The sequence below is a fragment of the Mus musculus genome, chromosome 6, assembly GCF_000001635.26.
Source record: "Mus musculus strain C57BL/6J chromosome 6, GRCm38.p6 C57BL/6J".
Lineage (NCBI taxonomy): Eukaryota > Metazoa > Chordata > Mammalia > Rodentia > Muridae > Mus > Mus musculus.
In genome coordinates this window covers 36,884,678-36,898,351 of record NC_000072.6, presented here as the reverse complement: position 1 = coordinate 36,898,351, position 13,674 = coordinate 36,884,678, and the positions used below count along the sequence as shown (strand labels likewise).

Sequence of the window (13,674 nt, the reverse complement as noted above, 5' to 3'; positions counted from 1 at the left end):
TCATTAATGTCACGACTGTTCTCCTGAAGCACAGTCTAACTTTTACTATATTTGGTGACTCTTCTTCATCGATGGCAGTTTCCCTTATAAATAGCTAGATTACTAAAAGATGCTTTTATTGGTTTCATGCTCCCAGTTATTTTTCATGGGTTTCAAGGAGAATTGAAAAACAGACATTTTTATTCTTGCTTCTTGACAGGGAAGTTTTACAGTAACCCCTCTGCTTATCCCCTCTCTGTTCTCTTTAGATCATTCAAAAATAGAAACCAGAAAATGTGGCTTTCAAACATTTTTTTGTATTTATTTTAGAAAGTAAATTCCAGACACGTGAAAATAGATTTATAGGCTCCATATGGAATGGCCCCCAACTCCCCCAGTCATGGGTTTTATCATTCTTTATGTGACAGCAGTACTGAGTTATTTATGTCTCTGATAACGTCTATGAAGTCTATGAAATTTCAGTTCTGGCTGTTTTATGTACCCGTTGCTTCTGTCTAGAATTTTTCTCTCACTTACCTAATGAGGTCTTATTAATTCCCTAAGGCTGGGGCCAAATAGTTCTGACCTTTAGAGTTTGTTTTACTCTTGGGGGACATTGACATGGCTGCTCTGTCCATGCTGCTCCCCTTTACTTAATACACATTTTTCTTGTTGTGAATCTCACTTTGTTATAAGCATTGGGTGTTTTTCTATATTATCTCACTAAGCTATAAATATGATTTTTATTCTTCACTAGATTATGACTCTTCTGATATTGTTCTTGGTTTCTCCATCACTTGATGTAGGACACACATTTGTGACCTTGCTACATGCATTAAGTCCAATGAATTGAAAGATTCCAACATGAATGATAACAATTTAGTTTAATAAAAGAATAACCAATCTTAGAAGGAGTCTTTGAATTCATATTTTGTTCTTGCTGGTGTCTTTTTCTCAGTTCCCTGTATTTGAATGAAATACGAATGTCAGTGGCACCAACAAAGTCATAAAGCATATCAAAAAACATATATATTGCATAAATCATAATAAAGTCTGGCAGTCAGGAAAATATAGAGGAGAACTCTACCTGAGTTATTAGTAAGTGTTAGTAATAGTTCATCGTGTGAAGGCAACACCTACCTCTAAGACTGTGTACATGGAAGGAAATTAAACAAGTTCTGGCCCAAGTCTCTCAGGATGGTGGGGATAGGAAGGTTTCCTGTGTACCTCAGCTGCTTGGCTCAGCTGTCAGGAAGATAATCTCTTCCTGATATTCAACCTCTGTTTTAAAATCAACTGCTTCTATTGCTCATTGCAGGACATTTCTTCTCTCCTGAGCTGAGTTCTGTGAAACTTTGTATGCCTGCTCCCAGCCTAAGTGGATGAGGTACATGTCTCAGTAGTATAATCTAGTGACATTTTGCAGTGAAAGGTGAAATTCTGAGTGAGGGTTGAAATACTCCATATGTCTTCAAATTCCACAAGTCCAGGAGTGTGGGAGACATTCAGCCACAGAAATGCAACATGACTAATCTGTGCAAAACACTCTGATAGTTCGTCCTCACTGCCTGGACCTACTTCAGAATGCATCCCCTTGGGACTTTAACAAAGCCATCTGGACTATTTCAGATTTAGTATGAAATGTTTTACAGAAAGGCAGCAAAGAATGCGCCTCAAGGGCTCCAACCTTGAGACATGCAGGGGGCTATGGGCATGGGTTTCTCTTTGTTCTCATTCTCTATCAGAAGTTAATTGTAAATATATGTTTATTTGCTTTACATAAGAAATAAATCGGGAGTGAAGATGTTCTTTTGTGAGGACACATGCTCCATGCCCCAGGCACCTTCGTCAGCACACATTATTTCCAATCTACATTCTTCTTTGGAATCAACTTCCAATTCCATTTTAACTTTGATTCCACACAGTCCCTGTTTAATTTTTTTCCTGCTGAAGCAGACATGGGCATCCCTTTGGCTGGATGGCTTGGGTATCTTTTGTGGAAGGGACCTCCTTCCAAGACCCCCTTTCTTCTAGAGAGATCAGGACAGTTCTTCTTAAGGTCCTTGAGAGGCGATGTGATCACTTTCAAAGAGCCTTCAATTGTGTTTGATTTTGAATACCATATGGTGGTACTGAAATGCTTTCAGTTCAACAAATGTAAAACCAGGGCCCGCTTTTTCTAACTAAGACATATTTCCACATTGCTAGGGGAAATAACCTACGAAGACCAGTATGAGGAGAGTACAAAATCTGGGAACTTTTAGAGACACGTAAATCGGTTTCAACAAGAGAGGCCAAGTGTTTTTCAAGTAATGATGGCTTAGTGACATGTCTGGTTTATTTGCCTCTTGGACACTGATTTTTTTTCCACCAAATCTTGGGATTTCATTTCATGTGCCAAATTCTACTTGAAATGGCTCATGAGGCTGAAATGAGTTAGCAGTTTGCACTAGCGGATGTTCAGATTGTTCTTTTCATCACAACTATGCGCGCAACTATTGCTATGTATTCACATAATAAAAGAGATATCATTCATCAGTAGGATCAAGGGCAACTGGATCATGCATCCTCGAGTTGTTTACTCTTGCTCCAACATCATTGACTATATCCCCCCACTTTTATTCACACCTCCACTAGTGTCAACTGAAGGGAAATAGTTTATGGTTGACATGATATTCCATTTGATAGCTGACTATGATAATTAGAGCTAAGCTTACAGGTTACACAGGAAAGTTATTGATTTATTAAACTTGTGAGGCCCAGTGGTTTTTGGTCTTATCCTGATTCTCATTGGTTTGGAGATAATAGGCCATCACACAGAAGTTTAAGCTATGTGCAATCATTAAATTTCCATGAGGAATGTCAAAAACAGGAAAATAATGATAATTGTGCACTCATTTTCTTTTAATTCTGTTATACTTTAAAAATGACTGAGCATGGCCCTTTGTGCGTTAAATCCAGCTCACATTTCTGTCTCTGGCATTTGTTCTAGGTGTTAGGCCTTGGGTATAAGTTTCACTTGATAACATAGTTCAATGCATTCTCATTCTTCCACAATAAGTTCAGACTTAACTAATTTGTTGCAGCCTTGAGATACCATGTCAAGCAGCCGACATTTAGTAACCCACAATACTTAACCAATCTAGATAATATGGAACTGTTGTTGATTAGAATATGCCCTTAACAAGTACATTAGTTACACTTACCATACTGAATTTCTCCTTAACTAACTTTTTCTTAAGGCTTATTTGTTAATCTTTTTTTATGTGCCTAAGTGTTTCGCCTGCATGTGTGGCTATGTACTATGTGTGTGCCTGGTAACCATGGAGGCTGTGGAAGTTGTCATATCCCCTGGAACTGGATTTAAGGATGTCAGTGAGCCACCAAGTAGATGCTGGGAACTAAACCTGGGCTCTCTGCAAGGATAGCACGTGCTCCTAACCTCTGAAACATCATTTCTCCAGCCCACCTTAACTAAATTTTGACTATATAATTTCTATAATGTTATGTGTAGTTGTTGTTATCCTTATCATATATAAAATATTTATCATGTTTGTATTATTTTTTATAGGTCCCCAGTCTCTTCAGAAGATCATGGTAAGAACATGTCATTTTTATTCTAAATTCTGCACTCAAAATTTCCTGGTCCTTCTAGCTCAGTGTCATAGTTGATCACTATTAAGAAAGTGCATGAAAGATGTTGACGCTGTAGCATTTTAGTGTGAAATGTCAAACAGTTCTGAAAACATAAAGCTGCGGTTCATATCTGGTGTTATTTTCCTATTAGTTGTAAACATTTTGGTTGACAAGCATTGTGAAGTTTAATATCATCTGTGTTTCTATCTGCCATCACAAATGTCTCATAACTTTTGAGGTGAGCATTATTTTCTGTGAGTCAGATTCTCATGTCTAAAATGAGGAGGTGTTACAGGAGAGTCCTGCCTATCCAGACTGGACTTTGTGAGGCCTCATCTCTGTGTTGGCAGAGTGCTTTAAATCTGAAAGGGTCTGGTCAGGGAGTGAGGGAGCTGGTTACTCAGTGAGGTGAATTATTCTTATTCTAAAAGACAGCGGTGTCACTCAAAGGACAAACCATCTGATTATGTCATTTCTAATTTTTGTTCACTTATTCCACAGTCAATCAAATTTGTTTGTTTGGTGTCGGTCATGGGTTCATCAGACCACAGAGTGATGTTTCTCAAACATCTACAATCAGCTTTAGCTGCGGGATTGTTGGTGCCTTTCTTGGGCTTTTGAGATTGTCCCAGTCCCATAACCCACACCTGTAGGTCACCCCTTTCCAGGTTACTGTGTGTATGTAGCATTCTTCAGGATGGCCACTTTGCAGCAGACCAAAACTCGTGATTGGCCTTTTGATGCTTATTTTAAAGCAAGTGCTACTAGGCTCTAAGGATGGAATTTCTATCTTCCTTTGCTGCTTATTTTTTTTATTTCTTTCATTAGCTATTTTCTTAATTTACATTTCAAATGCTATCCCAAAAGTCCCCTATACCCTCCCCTCACCCTGATCCCCTACCCACCCACTCCCACTTCTTGGTCCTGGCGTTCCCCTATACTGGGGTATATAAAGTTTGCAAGACCAAGGATCCTCTCTTCCCAATGATGGCCGACTAGGCCATCTTCTGCTACATATGAGCTAGAGACATGAGCTCTAGGGGTACTGATTAGTTCCTATTGTTGTTCCACCTATAGGGTTGCAGACCCCTTCAGCTCCTTGGGTACTTTCTCTGGCTCCTCCATTGGGGCCCACATCCAATAGCTGACTGTGAGCATCCACTTCTGTATTTGCCAGGCACTGGCATAGCCTCACAAGAAACATCTATATCAGGGTCCACTGCTTATTGTTTTATCTGCCATCTTTCCCCATTCTCCTGTCAATAGCTTGCACTCCAGGCATATGACTCTGTATTTAATTTCTGGGTTACTTGCTTTTTTGCGTCTCCTGCTTTCATTCTTGCTGTCCCCAGAAGGAAACGTCTCTTGCTTTTTTGTCACGTGACAGTTTCTGCTCATCCATTCTCTTCCCTGAAAGCTCTCTGATCCACTTATTATGCCATATATTTTCCCCAAGCTTAACACACTAATCTGATGCTTCCCTTAGCTGGCTCCTCAGACTGCCAATTTCTTTGATATAGTGTCCGACAAAAAGCAAACATTAAAAATGTATTTATTAAGTGAGTGAATTAAGGAAATGGAGAGGGAGTTTTAGGCTCTCTCTCCTGCTGCTACATTATGAAATCTGTCCTAATATTGGAATGAGGTTGTATCATGTTCTCTGTAGAATTGTAGGGAAAATTATGTTCAAGGCCCATTAAGTCAGAATTAGGTAATCAACCACCTAATGGTAAACCATTATTGCATGCTATTTTGCTGATCGTTGCTGGTATGAATAGGGTTTTGATTGTATATTTATAAGTCCTTCAGCTTCCATGTCCAAATGATAAATTAGAAATGTGTATTTGCCTTTAGTTTGAACTATTTTTACCCTTAATAACCTGTCGTTGCTTTTGTCTTTCTAAGCATGAGTCAATTCTCTAATCACAAGGGGGAGGAAATTCTAAATTCACATTCTGCAGTCCATTAGGACTTCTTAAGGGGTTAGGGGAGACCTCTAGGCATATGTCAGAGTCCTTCGAAGATTTGGAAGATGATCCCTATCCAAATGACTTGCTCTTAGAGTTAGGAGTATTTTAACAATTATTATATGTGATTAGTTGAGGAACTACTTTGCAAATTAGATGAATATTACATTTTGGTGAATTCAAAAATGCACTATATATTCATGCCTCTTTGTCTCCTGTAACCTTTAAAGTTTAAACATACATGCTGATTTACCCACACTGCCTAACTGTTCATCATCTACTAGTCTCTGCATCCTTAGGGAAATATTTATGCATGTTTCCTTACTGCTATGATTCTCTACCTGGCACACAGTGTGTTGCCTTACATTTATATATGTTAGGAATTAATATTCACTGTGGCCATCATAAAGCATCTTCAGCGCCACACCATCACCCTTGTGTGACATCTGCATGACATTGCGACACCTCTGGAAGAGAGGTGAATCAAATTGCTCAGGTTTATTCTAAAAGAACTTAGGCACATTGGCAAATGGGTTGTGAAACCAGAACGTGAAACCCTGTCCGTCTCAGTTTTCTCTTTTGTTCTCTTCCCACCAGCAATCCTATTTCCTACAGTCACAGCTGCTGCCTTTGGCTATTCTGAAACAAACATTTATTCTTGCAGAAATCTAACTTAGAGAAGCCCCATAGCCCTGCCGTTTTCCATCCTTACAAGTGCCCCTCAGCATGCTTGAGCACAGCACCCCTGCCCCTTCTCCCTTAGTCTGCCTGTTTGTGCTCTGGGCTCCTCTGCTCTGCTCTGTGTGTCTCCTGGGTAGTTGTGAACTAGAACGGGGAATCATCTGCAGAAATGGCCTTCCAGTTTGTCACAGACACCCAGATAACATGTCCTTATGTTCTTCCATCCAGGCAGTGTCACGGGACGTGTAGATTCACTGATGTTGGCTCCACATAACACAGAGGTTGAGATGTTGGCATTTGCACATAAACCTAGCTACTCAGGAGGCAGAGGCAGGAAAGTCACAGGTTCGGGGACAGTACAGAAAGTGTAATGAGTTTTCTTGTCTAAACAAAGGAACAAACAAACAAAAAACCAAACAAGCAGACAAAACTAAGAAAAGTTATGAGAAATGCACCTCTTTCAACTTTATTTACAAACAATAACTTTTCACTGGGGACCTTTTATTTTTGTACCAGAGCCAAGAAAGAACAAAATGTTTAATATATAATTTGACTTGAAGTCCCCAAGTAAAGAATAGGTTCAGGATTGGATGAGTGGTCATGAAAGATTGCCAACAGCAGGCATAGATGGCACATACATTATTTTTTATTGGATTATTTTATTTACATTTCAAATGTTATCCCTTTTCCCGGTTTCCCCTCTGGAAACCCCCTATTCCACCTCCCTCCCCTTGTTTCTATGAAGGTGCTCCCCCACCAACATACCCACTCCTGATCCCCCGCCCTGGCATTCCTCTGCACTGGGGCATCAAGCCTTCCACAGGACCAAGGCCCTCTCCTCTTATTGATGTCCAACAAGGCTATCCTCTGCTATATACACAGCTGGAGCCATGGGTCGCTCCATGGGTACTCTTTGGTTGGTGGTTTAGTCCCTGGGAGCTCTGGGGGTTCTGTTTGGTTGATATTGTTGTTCTTCCTATGGAGCTGCAAACCCCTTCAGCTGCTTCAGTCCTTTCTAACTCCTCAGTTTTCAGAGTAGAAGATAAAGTGAATTTAGTACTTCCTCAGAACTGTGCTGACACACTGTAACTGCATTTGTGTTCATTGTTAATAGGTAACAACCTACAGGGCATGTTATAGCTTTATAGCTGGGGGAATAAGTCCTTAAATAAATGCCTTGATATCACATAGCTACTAAATGGTCGAGTTAATTTAGTCCTAGATTCAATATCGAAACTATTCTGTTTTAACTTCACCACATTATTGGGAAAACAAAGAAATGATTGTCAGCATTAAGGTAAAATTGACAGAATTATTGAGAAGGGAAAAAAAGTTCCTCTCCTCTAACAAGAGTTTATTTACTGCTGTGTAAGTAATTTCTTTTTAATGACAAAAGAAAACTGAACAACAAAAAAAAAAATAACAACTTCTCCCTCCTGCTGGGAATGATTTGTCCCTGTAGAAAAAGTGAAATACCGATGTCACATTTTCTCATAATTAGTTAGCTGAGTGAAACCGAAGCTTCAGGGAAGCCTGCCATGGGAGTCTCTGGGGGAACATTACGTTTTAATGCAACATCTGGAAGCTGGAGTCCCACTCCCTGTCAGAAGATAAGCTTGGCAGTGATTGATGGCCCTGTCCTCCGAGTTTCCTCTCCATTTAGGGCCTCACACTTCATCATTTCCATTGCTCCTGGAATCACCTCCTCCTGCCCGGACAGCTTCTCTAGCCCTCAGCTCTTGGGTCCTTTGTGCTCTTAGCTTGTTGATTTTCCAAGCCTCTCAGAATGCTGTTCTGACAGCCGTCATCTGTGTGAGCATACAAAGATGTTTTCCAATGAGTGTCTGTCTTGGTACAGAATGGAAAAGAGTCTTGCCAGTCCATGTATCTGAGGAATTAGTATCCAAAATATATAAAGAACTAAACAACATCAACAACAACATTTTAAAAGAAAGAATGAATTGACCTATTTAAAAAATGGGCCTCGGAGCCAAACAGAATTTTCAAAAGAATGGTGCACCATAAAAATCATCACTAGATACTTTTAAAAGAGCACCAAAAATCTATTTCATTCCTCAGCAGCATCTAAATTGGACACACACACACACACACACACACACACACACACACACACACTCCTGAACATTCAACAGTCATGGGTCTCATGTCTGTGGTCATTTTTTTTTTTTTTTTTTTTTTTTTTTTGGCCACAGTAAATAGCTAACAAGGATGGCAGTGACCATGCTGGAAAATGTAATGACCATGGTCACAAACATCACATCTGTGGGTCGGGATGGACATTGACTGTACTTTATAGTATTGTCAATAACACATCCAATGATCTGGTACAAAATTCTTTGGAATATCAAAATCTATCCCTTGCTAACTCAATTTTTTGGGTTTTGTTTGTTCGTTTGTTTGTTTCAATTTTACATTTGTTATTTTCTGTGTGTGTGTGTGTGTGTGTGTGTGTGTGTGCATGTGCATGCACGTGTGTACTGCTGCATGCCACAGTGTACAAGTGGAGGCCAGAGGACACCTTGCAGGAGTCAGTTCTTTTCCTCTGCTATGTGAGTTCCAGGAGGTGAGCTTCCTGTGTCAGGCTGGGTCTTAGGCATCTCTACCTGCTGGGCCATCTCATCAGTCCTTAGCTCAGTTTCCTCATCTTTCTTTGTACTTGTGAATGAACACAGGGTCTCTATGTATTCTAGGCAGGTAGCCCACCACTAAGCTGTGTTCCTTTTCCTCTTTTGTTGCTTCCTGTTTTACCCATTTGGCCTTGGGTAAAGGCTAAACTGACTCTATAGCCCAGGTAGGCGTGGAACTACAATCTGAGTCTCAGTCTGAATAACTAGGATTCTAGGACTGTGCTATTAGGTTTGATCACTTTCTTTTCTTTCTTTCTTTCTTTTTTATTTGATATTTTCTTTATTTACATTTCAAATGCTATCCCAAAAGTTCCCTATACCCTCTCCCACCCTGCTCCCCTACCCACCCACTCCCACTTCTTGGCCCTGGCATTCCCCTGTACTGGGACATATAAAGTTTGCAAGACCAAGGATCCTCTCTTCCCACTGATGGCCGACTAAGCCATCTTCTGCTACATATGCAGCTAGAGACACGAGCTCTGGGGTTAATGGTTAGTTCCTATTGTTCCACCTATAGGGATGCAGACCCCCTCTAGCTCCTCCCCTGGGGACCCTATGTTCTATCCTATAGATGGCATCCACTTCGGTATTTGCCAGGCACTGGCATAGCCTCACTCGAGACAGCTATATCAGGGTCCTTTCAGCAAAATCTTGCTGGCATGTGCAATAGTGTCTGGACTTGGTGGCTGATTATGGGATGGATCGCCGGGTGGGGTAGTCTCTGGATGGTCCATCCTTTTGTCTTAGCTCCAAACTTTGTCTCTGTAACTCCTTCCATGGGTGTTTTGTTCCCTATTCTAAGGAGGAATGAAGTATCCACACTTTGGTCTTGCTTCTTCTTGATTTTCTTGTGTTTTGCAAATTGTATCTTGGGTATTCTAAGTTTCTGGGCAAATATCCACTTATCAGTGATTGCATATCTAATGACTCTTTTTTTGTGATTGGGTTACCTAACTCAGGATGATATCCTACAGATCCATCCATTTGCCCAAGAATTTCATAAATTCATTGTTTTTAATAGCTGAGTAGTACTCCATTATGTAGATGTACCACATTTTCTGTATCCATTCCTCTGTTGAGGGACACCTGGGTTCTTTCCAGCTTCTGGCTATTATAAATAAGGCTGATATGAACATAGTGGAGCATGTGTCCTTATTACCAGTTGGAACATCTTCTGGGTATATGCCCAGGAGAGATATTGCTGGATCTTCTGATAGTACTATGTCCAATTTTCTGAGGAACCACCAGACTGATTTCTAGAGTGCTTGTACAAGCTTGCAATCCCACCAGCAGTGGAGGAGTGTTCCTCTTTCTCCACATACTCGCTAGCATCTGCTGTCACCTGAATTTTTTTTATTTTAACCATTCTGACTAGAGTGAGGTGGAATCTCAAGGTTGTTTTGATTTACATTTCCATGATGATTAAGGATATTCAACATTTTTTTCAGGTGCTTCTCAGCCCTTCGGTATTCCTCACTTGAGAATTCTTTTTTTTTTTTAGCTCTGTACCCCATTTTTAATTGGGTTATTTGAATTTCTGGAGTCCAGTTTCTTGAGCTCTTTGTATATTTTGGATATTAGTCCCCTATCAGATTTAGGATTAGTAAAAATCCTTTCCCAATCTGTTGGTGGCCTTTTTGTTTTATTGACAGTGTCTTTTGCCTTATAGAACCTTTGCAATTTCATGAGGTCCCATTTGTAAATTCTTGATCTTACAGCACAAGCCATGCTATTCTGTTTAGGAATTTTTCCCCAGTTCCTATATCTTCGAGGCCTTTCCCCACTTTCTCCTCTATAAATTTCAGTGTCTTTGGTTTTATGTGGAGGTCTTTGATCCACTTAGACTTGAGCTTTGTACAAGGAGATAAGAATGGATCAATTCGCATTCTTCTACATGATAACCGCCAGTTGTGCCAGCACTGTTTGTTGAAAATGCTGTCTTTTTTCCACTGGATGGTTTTAGCTCCCTTGTCAAAGATCAAATGACCATAGGTGTGTGGATTCATTTCTGGGTCTCCAATTCTATTCCATTGATATACTTGTCTGTCGCTGTACCAGTACCATGCATTTTTTAGGTTTGATCATTTTCTAATAGAACCCTGTTTGTATAGTAAGATAGTTAATATGTATAAAATCTAGCTTCTCACTTCAAATCATAACTAAAGGAACCAGTGTGGAACCATTTTCCAGTCAAAAATATAAAACATATGTAAGTTGAGAGTTTCAGACTGTCTGCTTTCTGACTGTGCTAATCTCCCTAAGTTTCAAAAGTAATTGCATTTGCTTTTGTGTCAGCCATTTCCTCATTTCCTTATTTTACTACATACATGCATACCTCATATGTGAACATATTTGTGATTGTACATATATGTGTATGTGTGAACAGTTTTGCCCATTTGAAATGCATTTATATAATATGTTTTGAACATGGCCACTCACTAGTACCTCCCATCAGCTCTTCCTAATGCTCTCTACTGTTTCTCTTCCAACTTTCTTCATATTGTTATTAATATAATTACTTACTTATCCTGAATGCTGGTCATAAGTATGTGGGTGTATGGCCATCCAGTGAGGTATGGACAATGTAACAGTAGTCGTGTTCCCAAAGTAGTGTGACTCCCCGCCTCAGTAGCCATCAGCTGACAGCAGCTCCTCTGCTAAGGGTGAGGATGTTGGACCCTCCCCTATCTGTGATGGTATACTTACTGGCTTGATCTCATGCAGACCTTGTGTAGGTAACTGCAGTGGCTCTGAGTTGTTATTTGCAACCTCCATGTCTTCAGAAAATGATGTTCACAGCTTTCCTTCCTCAACTCCTACTGGTGTCCTTGGGTGAGGCTTCCTCTCATTGCCTTTCAGTGGCAATGACTCAGTTGGGTGGTAGATTGTGCACACCTTCAGCTGTCATGGTAGATGCTTGAAATAAATGGATTTTTTTTTTAAATTGCCAGTCTGGTGGTGGTGACATTGTGTCTTGCAATGGAACATATTTGTGTTCTGAATTTACACATGTGTTGAGCATCTTTTCATGCATTTAAAGGACACTTGTGTTTGTTCATCTATGAAATGGTTCGTTTTGTTATTGGTCCAACTGTTCTCCCTTTGGGTTATCTGTTTCTTAATGGTTCCATAAGCATGTTTTTGTTTTACAAATACGTTTTTCTTCTCTCTGTTATAAATTTTCTTCAACTTGTGGCTTACATTCTTAAAACTCCTTTCAGTTCCTTCCTGATAACAGATGTTCATGATTTTGATATATTTCAAATTATTAGTATTTTCCTGGAGTTGATATCTTTGGGATGTTTAGAGGAATTTTGTATAAAACAAAGTCCTGTGTTACATTCTAAAACACCACCTGTATTCTTAATTGATTTTTGTGGTTTGGTAAGAATTAAAGATACAGTTTTGCTTTGATTTTATTACTTAACAATTCATATAAGCATTTAATATATTTTTACCAAATCCATTCCATATCTCTGCAACTTCTCCAACACACCACCATTTTTATCTCTCAAATTCAGGTACTCATCTTAACCTTCAGGGATTCCACTTGGTGCTGTCAGTATGCGCATGTGCATCCATTGGCACCTGAGCAGCCTACTTGGGGAGGGAGTGGTTCATGTATTATAACATCTGTTTTATTTATTATCTACTTCCTTTGCTGGTTTGTTAAGTTCTGTCCTTTTGTATTGTCCTTTTTAAATTTTATTTTAGATTTTCTTACCTGCTTTTTAAAAATAGCATAATTTTCACTAGATGCAGATTTTCTAATTAAATAGCAACCTTACAAGTGGTCAGACATACTTTAAATACATGTGCAAAATTAAAAAAAAACTATGAAAAATTCAAGAGAAAATTTATAAGGCAACCTACATAAATATAGCATTGGTGAGATGGCATACAATTATATAAAGGAGCTAGGGGGGTGAAGGAAACCAGGTAAACCTGGCACACATAATCAGTGAAGCAGGGCTCTTAGGGGCTCACAGAGACTGAAGCAGCAATCACAGAATCTGCATGGGTCTACACAAAATCCTCTGTATATATGCTGTGGTTGTTTATCTTGGAGTTTTGTGGGATTCCCAACAGTTGGAGTTGGATTATCTCTGACTCATTTGCCTGCTCTTGGGACCTCTTTCCTACTATTAGGTCCCCTCATCCAGCCTTGATATGAGGATTTGTGCCTAGTCTTATTTTAACTTCTTATGCCATGTTTGGTTGATATCGCTGGGAGGACTTCTCTCTTTTGAAAGAAAATGAAGGAGCAGTGGATCTGGAGAGAGGAGAGTTGGGGGCCAAGTAGGAGAAGTAGAAGGATCAGAGCCTGTGATCAGGAAGAATAAAATATATGACAGAAGAATAAAAAAATTACATGAACAAAAAGTTATTTACATCATAGCAATCAAAGGGCATAGTCATCATGAAATACTTTCCAACTGATCACAAATAATTATTACTAGCATAAACTTTTTCATTCTATTGGGTATTTCATACATGTGTACTTTATCTATATAATTTTCATGCCTTCATTCACCCATATAACTCCTCCTATATCCCCTCTTTCTCTGAAATTCACAACCTATTCTTTCTTTGTTATTATATATATATATATATATATATATATATATATACATGTAATGTATATATATCCATACATGTTTACATACACACACACATGTGTATACATATATACACATGTATATGTGTGTATAAATACACATGTATATACATATGTACATATATATGAATATGTGTGTGTGCAT

General features: G+C 39.3%; 1 protein-coding gene across 14 annotated transcripts in view; it reads left to right on the top strand.

The window, feature by feature from the left end:
- Window positions 1-13,674, top strand: part of Dgki (diacylglycerol kinase, iota) — a 463,575-nt gene that overhangs the window by 402,604 nt on the left and 47,297 nt on the right. For all 14 annotated transcript variants that reach the window (XM_006506259.4, XM_011241385.3, XM_006506258.4 and 11 more), the window contains one exon: window positions 3,551-3,576. In XM_006506259.4, coding sequence (XP_006506322.1) covers window positions 3,551-3,576 — 26 coding nt within the window. The remainder of the gene's footprint in view (window positions 1-3,550; window positions 3,577-13,674) is intronic.